General features: G+C 50.9%; 1 protein-coding gene across 2 annotated transcripts in view; it reads right to left on the reverse strand.

The window, feature by feature from the left end:
- ST3GAL2 (ST3 beta-galactoside alpha-2,3-sialyltransferase 2) overlaps positions 1-16,607 on the reverse strand; it is a 52,690-nt gene that overhangs the window by 4,954 nt on the left and 31,129 nt on the right. The window contains exons 2-5 of one of the 2 annotated variants that reach the window (XM_047788756.1): positions 16,120-16,382; positions 10,472-11,849; positions 7,306-7,499; positions 1,469-1,648 (exon numbers count right to left, since the gene is read on the reverse strand). In XM_047788756.1, coding sequence (XP_047644712.1) covers positions 1,469-1,648; positions 7,306-7,499; positions 10,472-10,810 — 713 coding nt within the window. In that variant the 5' untranslated portion in view covers positions 10,811-11,849; positions 16,120-16,382. The remainder of the gene's footprint in view (positions 1-1,468; positions 1,649-7,305; positions 7,500-10,471; positions 11,850-16,119; positions 16,383-16,607) is intronic. The other variant, XM_047788758.1, reaches the window with a different exon arrangement.

Genomic DNA, 16,607 nt, shown 5'->3' on the forward strand with positions numbered 1-16,607 from the left:
AATTATAATTTAAAAAAGAAAGAATAGTAGTTAACAGAGGCTACAAGGAGGTGGGAATGGGGAGAGACTAATGAATGGGTACAGAGTTTTCATGTGAGGTGATGGAGATGGATTATGGTCATGTGTGCAGAGCAGTGTGTATTTAATACTACTGAACTTGTGGTTAAAATGGTGTATTTTACCTTAAACATATATATTTTTACCAAAAATTCACAAACACACCCAAAAACTATGGTGAGACAGAGAGTAGAATAATGGTTGCCTAAGACTGAGGGGTGGAGTGGAAGGGGTAGGGGTGATGGATAAAGGGTAAAAGCATATCTTTATTTATGCTGGTGAGGACGTCTGAGGCATGTGGAAGTTCCCAGACCAGGGATCAAACCTGTGCTACAGCAATGACCTGAGCCACAGCAGTGATAATACCAGATCCTTAACTGCTAGGCCACCAGGGAACTCCCAGGGGTATCTTTTATTTATTTATTTTTTTAGGGCTGCACCCACAGCATATGGAAGTTCCCAGGCTAGGGGTCAAATAGGAGCTGTAGCTGCTAGCCTACACCACAGCCACAACAATGCCAGATCCAAGCTGCATCTGCAATCTACACCACAGCTCGTGTCAATGCCACATCCTTAATCCACTGAGCAAGGCCAGGGATTGAACATGAGTCTTCATGGATACTAGTCAGATTCATTACTGCTGAGTCACTATGGGAACTCCCCAGGGCTATCTTTATCTTTAGATAAAGATCTTTATCTTTAGAACATGAGTTTGTGCTAAAATTAATTGTGACAGTTACACCATACTGTAAATATACTAAGAGCACTGAATTGTACACTTTAAATGTATATTGTACAGTCTATGAATTATACCTCAATAAAGCTGTTAAAAAAAAACACTTGGTGAATTGGAGTTCCCACTATGGTGCAACAGGATCAGTAGGGTCTCTGCAGCACCAGGACATAGGTTCAATCCCTGGGCCAGCAGAGTAGGCTAAAGGATCTGGCATTGTTGCAACTGCAGCAAAGGTCACAACTTGGCTAGGATCTGATCCCTGGCCTGGGAACTCCATATGCCATGGGACAGCCAAAAAAGAAAACAAAACAATAACAACAAAAATACTTGGTGAACTGAATTTGCTGAGGTTCCGCTGGGCAGCTGATTCCAAGAAGGTAGAATTTCCACAGTCAAAGGCAAGAACTGCTTCTTGGAGAGAAGACCTGGAAAGGTGTCTATTTCTACTTTTCTACCACCAGTATGCTGGCTGCCACCAAGCAAGGAGTGGCCCCAGACAAGCCGTGGCATCATTTAACCCACCATTGTGGGCCCTCCCTGCTACTGCCTCTCTCCTCACCAGACCCTCTTGGCCCAAATATAAAATTAAAGGAATTCTGAGATCCAGTCCCTGGACAACTCCTCCCAAGGTGGGCTGTCACCCATATCCCCCTGCCAGCCAGCAGAACGGCTCACAATCGGATCTGCCCTGTGGAGAGGGCGCTGGCAATCCACAGGAGGTCCAAGGCTTTGAAGGGCACCAGCACGAAGCTGACGTTGGCAGGCAGGTTCTTGGCACTCTCGGGGTACATGAAATGGTGGGTGGTTCGGCTGCCGACATCCTGCTCAAAGCCCACGGTTGGCGCCTGATTCATCCTGCAGGGACGAGAGGGTGACGTGAGAAGACACCGCTACAGAAACTGGTACAGGAGTTTTAGAGGATGGTTTCAGTGCTGGACATCAAACACGCGCATGGGTGTGCAATTACCCAGCGATTCCATTTCTAGAAACTGGTTTTATAAAAGTGGTTGCGTAGGGAGTTCCCGTCATGGCTCAGTGGTTAACAAATACGACTAGGAACCATGAGGCTGCGGGTTCGATCCCTGCGCTTGCTCAGTGGGTTAACGATCCGGCGTTGCCGTGAGCTGTGGTGTAGGTTGCAGACGCGGCTCGGATCCTGCATTGCTGTGGCTCTGGCGCAGGCCAGTGGCCACAGCTCCGATTCGACCCCTAGCCTGGGGAACCTCCATATGCCTTGGGAGTGGCCCAAGAAATAGCAAAAAAAAAAAAAAAAAAAGATGGGGCTCAGATCCCGCGTTGCTGTGGCTCTGGCGTAGGCTGGCAACTACAGCTCCAATTAGACCCCTAGCCTGGAAACCTCCATATGCCATGGGAGCGGCCCTAGAAAAGGCAAAAAGACCAAAAAAAAAAAAAAGTTGCGTAAGTGTGCCAAGACATGTGCAAGGATACTCACTGCCACATGATTTACAATAGTGAAAAGGAGAATCAGACAAACAATAAAAAACTGGTTAATACATTTTCACACATTCATATAACAGAGTAGCATGTAGCCATCAGAATGAGCAAAGCAGATTTACATGTGCTGGGAAGAAATAAGTCCAAGAGCTATTCAGTGAAAAAAGTGGTGTGAGGAATCTCACTTCTTCCCCTTTAACACATATCTTTCGAATACCTGTGCAGTCAGAGGAAATTTCAACACTGAAAAGGAAAACTGAAAATCAGATAGTGTGATTCCATTTCTTACAAAAGGAAAAAAAAAAAAAAGGGAAGGAAAAGAGAGACAGAAAGAAAGGAAGGCAGGTAGGAAGGAGGGAAAGGAGGAGGGAAAAACCTAACTTTGTATATGAATAGGAAAGATCTGTAAGAGTATTAAAATGAACAATGGTTACTCTTGGGCAATGGAACTGGGGATGGATAATTCACTTTTAGTGCATACATATCTACTTTTTGTTTCCCGATACCAAGCACATATTACTTTCATAATTTTTTTTTAACAAAAGAGAGATTTCCACAGCTTCCAGCTCACTTGGCCATTCTGTCCTCTTTCCTAGAAGACACGGAAGCAACCTAAGAAGTTAAAGCACTCCCTTGGCCCTTGGGTGGATGGCTCAATTCTGCCAACCCAGCCACCCTGTGCCTGTACAAGTTCCTGTCTGCCTTTCCATACAAGGCCAAGAAGGACGCCCTGAATTCTGACAGTGCCCACCCTCAGTGGCCCCCAGCAGGTGTGCAGTGTAGGGCTGCCTCTCCTCCACTGTCATGGAAGAACCTGGAACCCTAGCAAAGGGTCCTCCTCCCCACCCCCTGGGTGTGACAAGCCGAGAGGGCTTCTAATCCCTTCCAAGTGGAGCAAAACATAGTAAAAATCAAAGATCCCTTTTTTGGTGAACATCTTATTTAATTTTTAAAATTTTATTTACTATTTATTTTTTCTTTTGGGGGTCTTTTTAGGGCATATGGAGGTTCCCAGGCTAGGGGTCAAATGAGAACCATAGCCGCCGGCCTACATCACAGCCAAAGCAAACGCCAGATCCGAGAGGTATCCACACCCTATGCTGCAGCTCACAACAACGCCAGACCGTTTCACCCACTGAGCAAGGCCAGGGATCAAGCCAGCATCCTCATGGATACCAGTCAGGTTCTTAATACCAGTCAGGTTTTTAACCCACTGAGCCATAACAGGAACTCCTTAATGAGCATCTTAAATACAGGTGATCCAGCTTTAAACACAAACCTGTTGGTTTTTCTGCTGTGACCAATTAGGAGCACATTCCTGTCTTGTGTGGGTCACACTGCAGTCATACCACTCAGACAGATGACTTATTCTGGTCTCCACTTACTCTGGGACACAGGGATCTGGGAGAGAGAGCAAAGTCTCCATGGGCTCTCCCAGCTTTTAACCTTCCCTGTCCTTAACGTGGCCAGCACCCCCTAGCTGGGCCCTGTGTCTCATAGGCTCCCTCGCTGCCCTCCTCCTGCCTATCTCCCACTGAGGGCATGATGTGGTGACAGCATGTCCAGGAAGGCCCCCAAACCAGTCATGCTGCTTTACTTTCTGCCTCTCTCAGTCCCTTGCCTTGAGGGACTGGAGGGTACTTTGGGCTGAAAGACCATAAAGCGCAGTAGTGTTCTGATATGGAACTAGAGAGTGAGTCCTTGTTCTTAGCTACTTCAATTCATCTGGTTCAAGCAGAAGCCTAGAATCTTTCCTGCAGAACCAAATGTGCTCTGGCCCCAGAACAGGGATCCAGATCCTGCCTCTCTACCCCAAATCCAGTTCTTTAGCTTAACTGCCCCTCTGCCTCCTGTCCGAGTGCCCCTCGGATGTCTTGGTCTCTAGGGCTTGGAGATACTGCCTCCTAGAGGAGCCGAGAAGTATTTTTCCCCACCCACTGATAACAGTTTGCTGGGCCTGCTACAGCTTCATACACAGCACTGATGTGTCACCAGGGCCAGAGTCTGGGTCTGCCTCTGCCATGACAGCCCTGGGGTCCGTGACGAACAGAGCAGGAAGGAAGCAGCAGGAGAGGAAGCCTTGGCGTTCCCGTTGTGGCTCAGCAGAAATGAATCTGACTAGGATCCATGAGGATGCAGGTTCAATCCCTGGCCTTGCTCAGTGGGTTAAGGATCTGGCGTTGCTTTGAGCTGTGGAGTAGGTTGTAGATGCGGCTTGGATCCCATGTTGCTGTGGCTGTGGCGTAGGTCAAGAGTTACAGCTCTGACTGGCCCCCTAGCCTGGGAACCTCCATATGCTGCGGGTGTGGCCCTAAAAGGAAAAAAAAAAAAAAAAAAGAGAGAGAGAGAGAGAAAGAGAGAGAGAGGAAGTCTTAACAGGGACAGTGCTTCTCTGCTACCTGGGGTGTGGAGGTGGAGGTGTAACAGGAGGTGGAAGAGTTAGATTGGTGACAATCAAGTTGGCTTGGGCCTGGGCTGGGCACAAGCTGGGTCCAGGTTTACTCTTATGAGGACTCAAGAAACAAACCTCATCTCATTCAAGATGGAGAGGCCAGGAGTTCCCGTCGTGGCTCAGAGGTAACAACTCTGACTAGTATCCATGAGGATGCAACCTCGATACTTGGGATCGCTCAGCGGATTAAGGATCTGATATTGCCTTGAGCTGTGGTGTAGGTTGAAGATGTGGCTTGGATCCCATGTTGCTATGGTTGTGGTATAGGCTGGCAGCTGCAGCTCTGTTTCAACCCCTAGCCTGGGAACTTCCATATGTCACGGGTGCAGCCCTAGGGGGGGAAAAAAAAAAAGGTGGAAAGACACCAAGTTGGTCCTGCAGATTAAAGAGCTACAGTTGCCACAGGTCAGCCTCTGAAGATACCCCTTCCCCCATCTGCCTTTTCCACTGACTTGGCAGCCAGAGCTTTCACAAAGTCCCTCCTTAGACCTGTCACCCAGGATCGCTGCCTCCCACGCTCAGTCAGCCCTGCTGCAGAGCCTCCCCCTCCCCCAGGTGCCTCCTGCTTACTGGGCAGGCAGCAGCTTTCAAGTCTGGGGATGAATGGGATAACAGGTCCAAAAAGATGTTTCAGAGACTCCAAGAAAGGGAATGAACACGGCTGGCATGCTTCTAGGGACAGAATTTTGCTTTAAGGCTCTGATTCATTCTGGTGAAGCCAAGCCCTGGAAAGGGACCAGAGCAGGATGGAGAGGATGAGCTGGGGACAGAGGCCTAGGCATGGTGGACATTCATTCATACTTAGGGCTTGGTGTTTGGTCCTCATCAGCCCCTTTTATTCTTTCCCGTATTTATGGTGAGCTTACAGTCTGCCAGGTGCTGTTCTAGGAGTTGTGGATCTATCTGTTGGCCAGCTGCGGTAGGACCAGCTCAACTCCATTTAGAGTTGTCAGTAGGGCTCAGAAGACAGAGGGGGAGGAGGCAGCCAGGGCAGGGTGCGGGGGCTGGAGGGCATGGGGAGTGGGTAGAGCCATCACCTCACTGTAACTCAGCTCAGCCCTCCTAGTGGTGCCTTTCATTCGTCCTGCTTCCAGAAAGGGAGGCCTCCCCACTGGTTCCAAACCAAGATACGTCTAGAAGCAGAGTCACCTTCACTGCCACCTCACTGCTTCTACAGATCAGCTGAAAGCCAATTACCACCTGGGTCACTCCTTCCACAAAGTAATTCTGTGGTCCACTCCAAAACATGGCATCTTCTAGTCTGATCCCTGTGAGGGAACATCTGTGAATTCCTTTCTGCCTGACCAGGTACCACCCAGATGTCGTAGCAGCCAAGTCTCTGTCTGCTGTGTTCCGCCCCTGGAGCCTCCCAACCATCACTAAGGTGCACAGTGAAAGCTGTGCAGGGGGTGGAGAGGCAGGGGAGACAGAAGGTACAGGCTCTTGAGAGCATTTCCCTGGGCTTCCCCAAGTGACCCAGGGTCTTACTGAAGTGATGGCCACCTCCCTTCCCAATTTCAGCCACTGTCTTTAGGGCGGAGTGGCCCCTCTCCAGCTCCCAGCTCACCTCCCTTGCATTCTGGGTGCCAGCTATTGGAGGAGGGGGAGAATCTCAGGTGGTTCTGGGTGCCTGGATTTGGCCAAGCACCGCCCCCCTCTCCCCACCCCCTCAGCATTCTCAACATGAGAAAGGTTTTGCAAGGAATGTTGAAAGGCTCAGAGACATATTGCTGCCTTGGTGTTGCTATGGAGACAGCAACAGTTTCTAAGACAAAGCCCTTCCTTCTGCCTCCTGGGAAACCTGGTCTTTTTGCAATGCTCATTCTAAGAGATGCTTAGTAAGAACTGGGCATTTTCAGTGTTTTTATTCTCAGGGCTCTTCTTCTATATAAGAGTGGGATGGAGGGGTTCTCACTGTGGTATTTCCTGTCCCCAAATCTAGGGAGGAAGGTTCGGGAGAACAAGCAGCCCATGTCTGGGTCAAAATCCTTCCTCTAGTCCCTGCTTGCCCCCAGCTCCATGCTCCATGTCTCTGTCAGGAACGTGTGCCCTCCCAGCCCTTCTCTTTTCCTCAAAGCTGGGCACAGAAGTTTGTGGAATCAATAAGCCCCTGCATAATCTAAATGCTATGAGGTAAAGGTAAGGATGGGAGCCCAGAGCAAACACTGACAGCTCCTTTTTCTGCTCAGGATACCCCTCATCTGTGAGTTTGCCAGAAGGAATCACCTGTGGCTATTAAGCAAGACACTAGTTTGGAGACCACATTCCAGGCCCAACTGCTAAGGGGACCAGGCAGGTAGAAGGGCCTCTGGTGGGAGTATGCACAGACATCAGCCAGGAGTCTAGTTTCAGCTCTTTTCAGAGGTGTTCAGAGTTGGAAGCTAGGTGTGGGCCTCCAGCAAAGTTTAGTATGGGAATTCCACCTCCCCATCCACCCAATAAACAAAAGCAAGAGACTCGAGCCTGTCACAGAAGAGTCTGGGCATCAGGGCCCCACAACACCCTCAGTAACTGGTAACTCCTGCGTTGCAAGACAAGGCCAAGAAGGCCAGTGCCCCGTCCTGGAGGCTTGTCCTAGGCCCAGCCTTCAGCTCCCTAGGCTCACCTCATGATGAAGTTGTGCCCGTCCACGTCTGGCCCATAGCCAGAGCCCCGCAGGTTACCCGAGTTCCCCACCACAGCACAGCGCCGGCACTGGTGGGGGTCCCGGAAACGGTAGGGGTTCTCGCCTGGTACTATCTGGAACAGCTTCTCCAGTACCTCGTTGGTGTTGTGTGACTTGAACTGGGGCTGCAACATCTGTGGAGGGAAGAGGGGAAGAGAGGAGGCGGGGCGGGGAGGGAAGTATGAGTGGGAGGGGACTCCTGACTGCTTCCCCTCCCTGCCCTCACCCTCCAGTGTCCAAGCAGCACAGACCTCCCACCCCGGGCTCTGTCATGGAGCAGAAATCCTCTCTGAGCAGTGAGAACCCTCCCCTCGTTCAAAAAAAAGGCATGGTCTCCCCATCCAAGACCAGACTGGTGCTCAGCTATCAGGAGCAGCGCCTTGGGCCTGGTCAGGCCTCAGGGGTCAAGGCTCTATTCAACACTCTCCAGAGGCCTGCAGGCCTATGCCCTGAAACAGAGGAACTTCCTGGGCTCATCAAGCATGTGAGGCCCTTGCTCTGCTGTTTCCCTGCAGCCGCTGAGTCTCAGAGCCATTTTGAGGTGGTTATGTGCAAAGCCCCACCAAGCTTCAGGTGCTCATTCCCAATCGGCCTGCAGGGGGCGCCCCTAGGACTCGGTCTGAAGCTAGGGTCAAGATCCACTGCACACGTGGACCCGGAGCCCTGGAGGAAAAGGCAGAGAGGCACAGATACACTTTCAAAGTCAGAATGGCTGGGATGAAACTGGTCCCCTGACACCACCAGTGAAGCAAAAGACCATGAAATATGGCCAGGAGAGCACTTAAATGCCCACAGTGCCAGGCAAGTAACAGGCAGGTGTGAAAAGGTAGGTGGGGCTTAAGGTAAGCAGCAGCCCCCATCAAAAAGGAGTGACTTCAGGAGGGCCCTTGTGACGCAGCAGGTTCATGATGCGGCATTGTCACTGTAACTGCTCAGGTTGCTGCTGTGGTGCAGTTCGATCCCTGACCCAGGAACTCCCACATGCTGTGAATGGGGCCAAAAATAAATAAATAAATAAATAAACAAACCAAATGTTAAAAAAGAAAAAAAAAGGGGGGGGGAGTGACTTCAGCCAGTCGTTGTGCCTTGTGAGATTGTGCTCCCAGAAGGACTATATTTTCTAGCTGCTGAAAATACAGACTTTGTGTAAAATTATTAAATTCCTAAACTATGGTAACTACCGCAAATAGTTTAAAAACATTGAGCTGGACCTGGCCCCCAGGTCGCCAGTCTGTAAGGGCTTTAAAATGAGAGTTCCCATCATGGTGTAGCAGAAACAAATCCCACTAAGCATGAGGTTGTGGGTTTGATCCCTGGCCTCGCTCAGTGGGTTAAGGATCTGGCATTGCCGTGAGCTGTGGTGTAGGCTGGCAGCTGTAGCTCCAATTAGACCCCTAGCCTGGGAACCTCCATATGCCGTAGGTACGGCAATAAATAAATAAATAAATTAATTAAAATTTTAAAAATGCTCTGTGGTCCAAGCTGTAATAGGAGCTGGTCAGGGAACAGAAACCATGGAGAGGACAGGGTGGGTCTACTTCTCTGTCTGTTCTCTGAGCACAGGAAGGGCTCCACCACAAGAACATGAATTCAGTGTGGAGAAAAAGCTTAGCCCTGAGACAGGAATTTCTAAGTTGATAACAAAAGGAAGTGACTGGAGAGCAGCAGAAAAGTGGCTTCTGGTGCTTAAACATGCTGGTGCTTACACAGCCCTGAGTTCCCTCCCTGTGAGCGGGGGCCTGGCCCCTCAGTCTATTCCTGCCCTTGGTGGCTACCACTGAAGACTCTGACCATTAGCCCTGGGCACTCTCTGAACCTTGATTTTCCCCATAAAATGAATACTGTGACTATGAGCAACAGACGGGATCCTTAAGGGCTCTAAGTTCTCATGGGAGGAGTCTGTGGGGCTCCTGGTGACCTCTACTCTGTAAACTTCCCCTCCTCAGGGACTCTGCCAGTCTTGGCCAGGAAGCAGGATCTGTGAGTTACTCTGATAAGCCTGATCGCACATCATCCTCACAGCTGCTCTAAATGTGAGAGAAAGGGGGAGCCATCACCCTCTCCATTTGCCAGCTAGGGAAACCAGGGACCAGGAGCTGCCTTTTAAGTCGCCCAGTGGGGAACGCCAGCAGCGTGCAGGCCCCTGGGTTAAGTACCGAAATACCTCTGATACGTGGCAACCAGATGGCCCTGGCACAGTCTGGGGAGTGATGCTCCAGAGATGACAGGGACAAGGTGAAGGGAATTAAAGTAGCAGAAAGGTGCCGAGATACAGAACAGCAGGGAGGCTTCGGCATACTTGTCCCCTCATGCCCCCCCCCCCGCCGCTTAGCCCCCAGAGGAGGTGACAATGCTTATGTAACCCAACCCAGAAGGAAGTATTTTCCAGCAATTGTAAAGAACCAAGTGAATGGCATGGCGCTTAAAATTATTTTGAGCAAATATTTACAAATTAGGATACTTAGAAAAAAAATTGGGACTCCTTTTTTTTTGTTTTTTGGCAACCCCGTGACATACGGAGGTCCCAGGCCAGGGATCAGATCCAAGCCGCAGTTGTGACCTAGATCCTTTACTGTGCTAGGCCAGGGATAGAACCTATGTCCTGGCACTGCAGAGATGCCACCAATCCTGCTGTGCCACAGCACGCACTCCAGGGACATTTGGGTTCTCTTACAGGGTCAGAGGATCCAGCAGTGATGGGCTGCCTTTCTGCATAGCAACAAACCCTGGAGTTGTGTGGCTGCCTCCTTTATAAAGGGAAGGACTTCATTCCATGGGCATGGTCCTCACTTGTAGCCATCTTCCCCCTGGGGACCTGCTTCTCCTATTTTACCTCCCTGACTTTGCAGGTATTTGTGGTCTATATTTGGCTCCTATAGGCACTAGAAAATACTAGCCCTCTCTCCTTCCAAGCCAAAGCTCACTAATCTATGAGCTTCAGAATCTATGATCCTAATAGCTGGCTCTGGTCCAGGGAACCTCACACTTTGTTAAGGCTCTGGGGGTAAGAAGACAGCCCAAATCCAAGAAGGGGCTTTAACAGGGGGGACAGACCCTTAAAGAGGGGGCAGCAAAGGAGAAGCCGGAGAGACAGTGTCTTTCTCACCATCCACCATCTCTGGACATCCGGGGGCAGATCCATGTTCTCTCGGGTCCAGACGGGGGAAATGTTGCTGTTGAAGTGGCTATCAAACCACTCAGAGGCGCCGGCATCACCCATGCAGCGGCGGCAGGCACAGCTCTTGCCGGCGAGCCCCTCCTTGCTAAGGCGCTGCAGGCCAGCATAGCCGGGCACCAGCTTCACCCGGTGGGTCCCACCCAGGGCGCCCGAGTCTAGGTAGGGCACGGTGGCCATGCTGTGGTGAGAGTAGGTGAAGAGCAGTGACATGATGAACACCAGCAGGAAAACCACAGAGAGGAACCACACCCGCAGGGAGCACTTCATGGTTCGGCGCCCCTGGGAGCTGAGCCCCTAGCCTGGCGGTCACGTGGGTGTCACCGTGGCCACTCCTTTCCCAGTCCGCTGACAGGCCAGCCACTGCTTATTTTGGCACCACGTGCAAAGGGCATAGGGGCATGTGCCTCAGAGGGGACAGTGGCAGGGGTTTCACACCATGCCACGTCCTCCTTCAATGTCAGGAGAAAGCACGTTGGCAGCAGTGGGTCCCTGTCCCCGAGCCACCTGAGCCCTGCTTATGGCTTCATCAGGCCTCTCCGTCACTAGCTGGGCCACAGAGGCTCTGCTTCTCCCAGAGCCCTGGTGAGGGGGAGGTCAGTCCATCCCAGCCCTCTAGTCTCTTGGGGTTGCTGGCTGCCAGCTCTGGGGGTCCCCCTCTTTGGTGGCTTGAAATGATCCAGTCTGCAGCATTCGGGGTCTTTGTGGTTCATGAGCAGCCCCTCGTCCCCTATGGCAGGGAAGCCCTTGAACCCCAATCACAGCAGAGAGCGCGTGGGTCTCAAGCAGCCTTAATTTCATGCAAGAGTCGTCCCCACCTCAGTTGGCCCTTAGGGCCCAAGCCCTCTGCCAGGGGAGGGAATCAAGCCTGGATACGCCAAGAAGAAACCCAGGAAGCTCCGTGGGTGCCAGAAAACTCTTCAGAGACCAAGATCCTTCTGGAGTTAGGTTCTGCCCCTCTGCTTCCCATCTGAGGCACCAACCCCTTCTTCTTTTGATGGTCACGGCCCCAACTGCAGTTGTGTAGGGGTTGCTGAGCTCCTTGTGTAGGGGTTGTGAGGTCCTCTGCGTCCTGGGAACAGCCACTCCTCAGCAGGGTGCTGCTTCAAATGCCATTTGGGTCTGCCGAGCAAGTGTGAGCTGAGCTCCAGACCAGGGCCCAGGCCTCTGTCTTGGTGCTGCTGGCCCGGACTCGGCGGCTGCTCTGCCCATCCCCGCTCCCCTGAGGCCGCTGTCCTGCCTCAAGCTAGCAGTAATTCCCTGGCAGGTTCCCCTCGCTTGTCAGGCGCCAGGCTGCCGCAGCATGACCCTGAAATTGCAGAGAGGAAAAATAACGTGCAGACAGATTGCACATGCACACATGCTCTCCCCCAGCCCCGCCCCCAAGTCCCAGAGGGGACAGAGCGGGCAGGAGAGGAGACGCCCACTTAACCAAAGGGTGTACAAAAGAAAGGGCTCTTCCTTCTAACTACCTGCACATAGCATCGCTCTGTTCTGTGTAGCTCCAGCCTCAAAGGACCAGATTAGGCCGCCATCCTCATTTATTAGCCAGAAGGTAAACAAGGATGGAAAAAGTGATTTCCCTAGAGTCACAGGGAGAGTCACTGGAAAAGCCAGGTTTAGAAAATTTCTAGTCTAGCTGTATGAAGTTAATTTCAGGCAAAACGTAGGAAACAGTGGATCAGAGAAAAGATCATAAGGCACTGCAGGTACAACCCCCGTCTAGAGCTCTCTACCCCTAAGAAGAGGTAGATCAGCCCCTCCTCAAGTGAGGGGGGCAGTGGCCTGGGCCCTGAGATTTGTCCTCTTCTCACTCTGGTGTGGACGATGGATGAGGCATTCCTAGGTTAGCTGGGTGAACCATTAACAACTGTTCCAGCTCTGGTGTCAGGATGTGGGGATGCTGGGCTCAGCACTACCACCACTCAGCCCTCTGGGCAGCTGCCTTCAACTGAAGGTTACAAAATGAATGCCAGGGTCCCTGGGGTCACTGACAGCCTGAGGCCCTATGCTGCCCTGCGCAAGAGCAGGGGAAATAGGCAGCAGGATGGTTTGAGGCTTGGCCCTCAGGAAAGAAGCCTGAATCCAGGTCATGTGCTAGGGACCCACGGTAAGAGTCACAGACAAGGCTGAGAGTGGAGCCCACGGGCCCTGGCTCCAGGCCATATGGAGCACTTAATCCTGGCTGCCTGCCTGTCCCCACTAGCTCCTCTCCATATCCAGCCAGCCCCGGTTCTGACTTGGCCGCTGGGCCTCGTAGCCCCTCACTGAAAGTTCCAGCCCTGGCCGGCCTTTCCAGGGTCCTCTGGTTGCTGCCAGCAGCTGCAGAGAAGGCCTCTCAGGTTCTATGTTCAAGAACCTTCACCGCCTCCTCTATTCATGGGAGCTCAAATTTCTGGGGCCAAGCCAAACCACAAAGCCATTAGGGAATGGAACTAGCATGTTCCAAGAAGGAGGACACTATTCTGGGTAGGGAAACAATGCTCACAGACGTGTAGGAACTTGCCTAAAGTCACAACCTCCTGAGTGGAGGTGAGGTTTAAGTCCAGGTCTACCCAGTTCCAAAGCCTGCGACTGGCCAGAGTGTAGAAAGAAACCCAGGAATTCCTTCAGCTATCCAGGGGCTCAGGGGTGAGACAAGGAGACACATAAGCTGACTTTACAGAATGAGGAGTGAAGCTTCGCCCACAGGCCTCACTGTGGACTCCCAGCTCTAACCCATGGGCCCAGTGGCACTGGTCCGATGCATTCTTTCCAGTGTTCCACTGTGCCCTTTGGCAGGCCAGACCTCAGGCACAGCCTTTGGTGGGGGGGTCTGTAAATAGAAGCCAGGCCATTGTCTCTTCCAGGCCCCACTTTGTCACATCCATATCCAACATCTAGGTTTTGCAAGGTCCTGCTCCCAGCATCCTATGACTTGAGGAGAGCCTGCCATGAAGCAAGAGGCCCGGGAGGTGGTAACTTTCCAGGTTGAGCAACGGATGAGTGAAGGAGCCTGGCTGGGGAGACCTGGCTTCGCCACTGTGGCCCCTGAGGGCAGAGTTTGGCAGAAGCGAGTACAGGAGGCTCTTAAGGAAACACCCCCACAATGACTTCACACTGGGGAAGTCAGTAACTCCTTGGAGTCTAACTCAATGAAGGGGGCATTGGAAGTGATGGGCTGCCTTGTCAGGGAGGGAAAAAAAACGACTTTTGTCACTGTGTTTGCGTAGAGCAGAGAAGCAGAGTCACCAGCAAAGGCCCTTGCTTTGGGAATCCCAAGGCTGGTCTGTTCCTGGAAGTGTGTGCTGTGGGCAACTGCAGGTACAGGTAGGGACTGTTGCTAATGAAGCAAGAACCATCAGAGACCCCAGACATGCACCAAATATCCCAGGAGTCACCCAGTGAGGCTCTTTTATTTTACATACCTCATTTTCTCTGTGGGACTCCCTGTACCCTCTGGTCACCACTGCCTAATTCTTTTTAGGGCCACAACCATGGTATATGTAAGTTCCCAGGCTAGGGGTCAAATTGGAGCTACAGCTGCAGGCCCACACCACAGCCACAGCAATGCCAGATCCAAGTCATGTCTGCAAACTATACTACAGCTCATGGCAACGCTGGACCCTTAACACACTGAGCAGGGCCAGGGATCAAACCTGCGCCCACATGGACACCAGTCGGGTTTGTTACAGCTGAGCCACAATGGGAAATCCACCACTGCCTAATTCTGATGTCTCCCTTTCACAGCTGCTCAGATCATTCACACAAACCCATACAAAGCCCAATTTAAAAAAGTCTGAGGAAGGGCACACACTTGGGCATCAGCCCCCACCTCTGGTGCCCAGAGGAGTTAGAGGGCTAGTCTTCCAGGGCCAAGTGGCTGCTGCCATCTTATTTATTCACTTGACAGATATTTAATAGGTCAGCACGGGGCCAGGGGCTAGCTGGGACAGTACACATGCACCTTGTCCTCATGGAGCTTCTGGCCTAGCAGCAAATACAAAGGCACAGGGGATTACAAAGTGCCATGACAGGGGAATTATAGGATGTGCAAGGGAACAGAGTCCACAGGGATTCAGGAAAAAAACAGCCTGACCCATTAAAACAGGCAAGGGAGTTCCCACTGTGGCAGAGTGAGTTAAGAATCCAACTGCAGCGGCTCAGGCTGCTGAGGAGGTGCAGGTTGGATTCCGAGCCCAGGGCAGTGGGTTAAAGGATCCAGTATTGACACAGCTCCAGCTCAGATTCAATCCCTGGCCCGGGAACTTCCATATACCATGGGTGCTCCTATAAACAAACACCAAAGAAAAACAACAACAACAAAACAGGCAAGAAGGGCAGCGAAGCCAGGGAAGATGTCAGAGAGAAAGGCAAAAAAGGCACGGCCACAGATGGCTTTGAAAGCATGAGGAGTAGTTACGAATCTAATGGGAGGGTTTGCGGGAGGGATGTGTCATGACCTGATTTATACATATATTTTTTGGCTGTGCCCATAGCATGCGGAAGTTCCCGGGCCAGGGATCGAACCTGTGCCGTAGCAACAACTCAGCACACTGCAGTGACAACACCGGACCCTTAACGCACTGCTCCACAAGAGAGCTCCTGTGATTTTTATTTTTAAATGGACCCTTGGAGCAAATTTTTAAAAACACTCATCACCGCTGGTGGGAACAATGTCAGAGAGGAAAATGTGCCATTAACTTAATAAATACGGACATGAGTATGTCCCAGTGGCAGTTTTTTTAAAGAAAAATTTTAAGACATCTTTCTCACAGAAAATATGGTGTGGGAATGGACTGAGAGATTAGACAGCTCCTGAGCTAATTTATTTTTTGACATCTGTGAGCAGACATCCTCAGAGATTGTAATCCTCCTCAGGTTTGGGTGGGAATAAATGGTATCTCACACAAAGGCTGAATATTAGAATCGATTAATTACAAGGCTGGTGAGTTCAGCCTGCTTGTCCTATTAAGCAGATTTAAAGCTTAGGTTGAATAGGCTGTTTCATTTCCCTGCAAAATCTTGCCCCTACTTGGGACAATCTTTTTTCCTTGGAGGTTTAATTCTTGTGTAATAGGATGCAGAAGTCTTTCAATGCAGATGTTTTTGTTTGTTTGTTTGTTTTTGTTTTATTAGGGCCACACCTGAGGCCAATGGAAGTTCCCAGGCTAGGTGTGGAATCAGAGCTGCAGCTGCCGGCCTAAGTCATAGCCACAGCCTCACAGGCGATCCACAGCTCACGGCAATGCCGGATCATTAACTGATTGAGTGAGGCCAGGGAACAAAGCCACGTCCTTGTGGATACTAGTCCGGGTCGTTACCGCTGACCCACAACAGCAACTCTCTCCATGTAGAGCTTGGTACGTGTTTACCTACTTGTGCATGTGTGTAAGCGCCCAGTATTTCCAGAGGTCCCTGAGGGTCTAGCAGTTAAGGATCTGACATTGTCACTGCAGCGGCTTGGGTCGCTGCTGTGGCTTGGGTTCAATCCCTGGACCAGGAATTTCGGCATGCCCGGGTGCAGCCAAATATAATAATACCGAGCGTTTCCATCACTCCAGGGAGCTCCCTCGAGCTCTTCCCTGATCATCACTCACCACTCTGCCATTTGGCTAAGTCGTGTCACCACAGATTAGGTTTACTTGTTCTTGAACTTCATAAAACACTCCTGCGTGTCTGGCTTCTTTTGCTCAGCACCATGTTTTGGAGATCAGTCCATGTTATGTATATCAGCAGTTGTTCTTGTTCACCTTTGGACAGTTGACTTGTTTCCAGTTTTTGGTTGTGAGTAAAACTGCCTGGACTTTCATGTACAAGTCATTTTGTGGACACATACTCTCTTTTCTCTGGGGGTAAATACCTGGGAGTGGAAATACAGGGTCATAGAGTTGGTATTTACATTTAACTTTGCCAGAACTTATCAAAGAGTTTTCCAAAGTGGTTGTGGCATTTTACATTTCCACCAGGAATGCATGAAAGCTGCGTTTGTTCCATGTCCTGGCTATTTTCTTTTAAATTTTAGGCATCATGGTGAATGTGTAGTAAACTCTAGTATGTCTATGACAAGATGTAAGTAAACATGTAT

The sequence above is a fragment of the Phacochoerus africanus genome, chromosome 8 (assembly GCF_016906955.1).
Source record: "Phacochoerus africanus isolate WHEZ1 chromosome 8, ROS_Pafr_v1, whole genome shotgun sequence".
Taxonomy (NCBI): domain Eukaryota; kingdom Metazoa; phylum Chordata; class Mammalia; order Artiodactyla; family Suidae; genus Phacochoerus; species Phacochoerus africanus.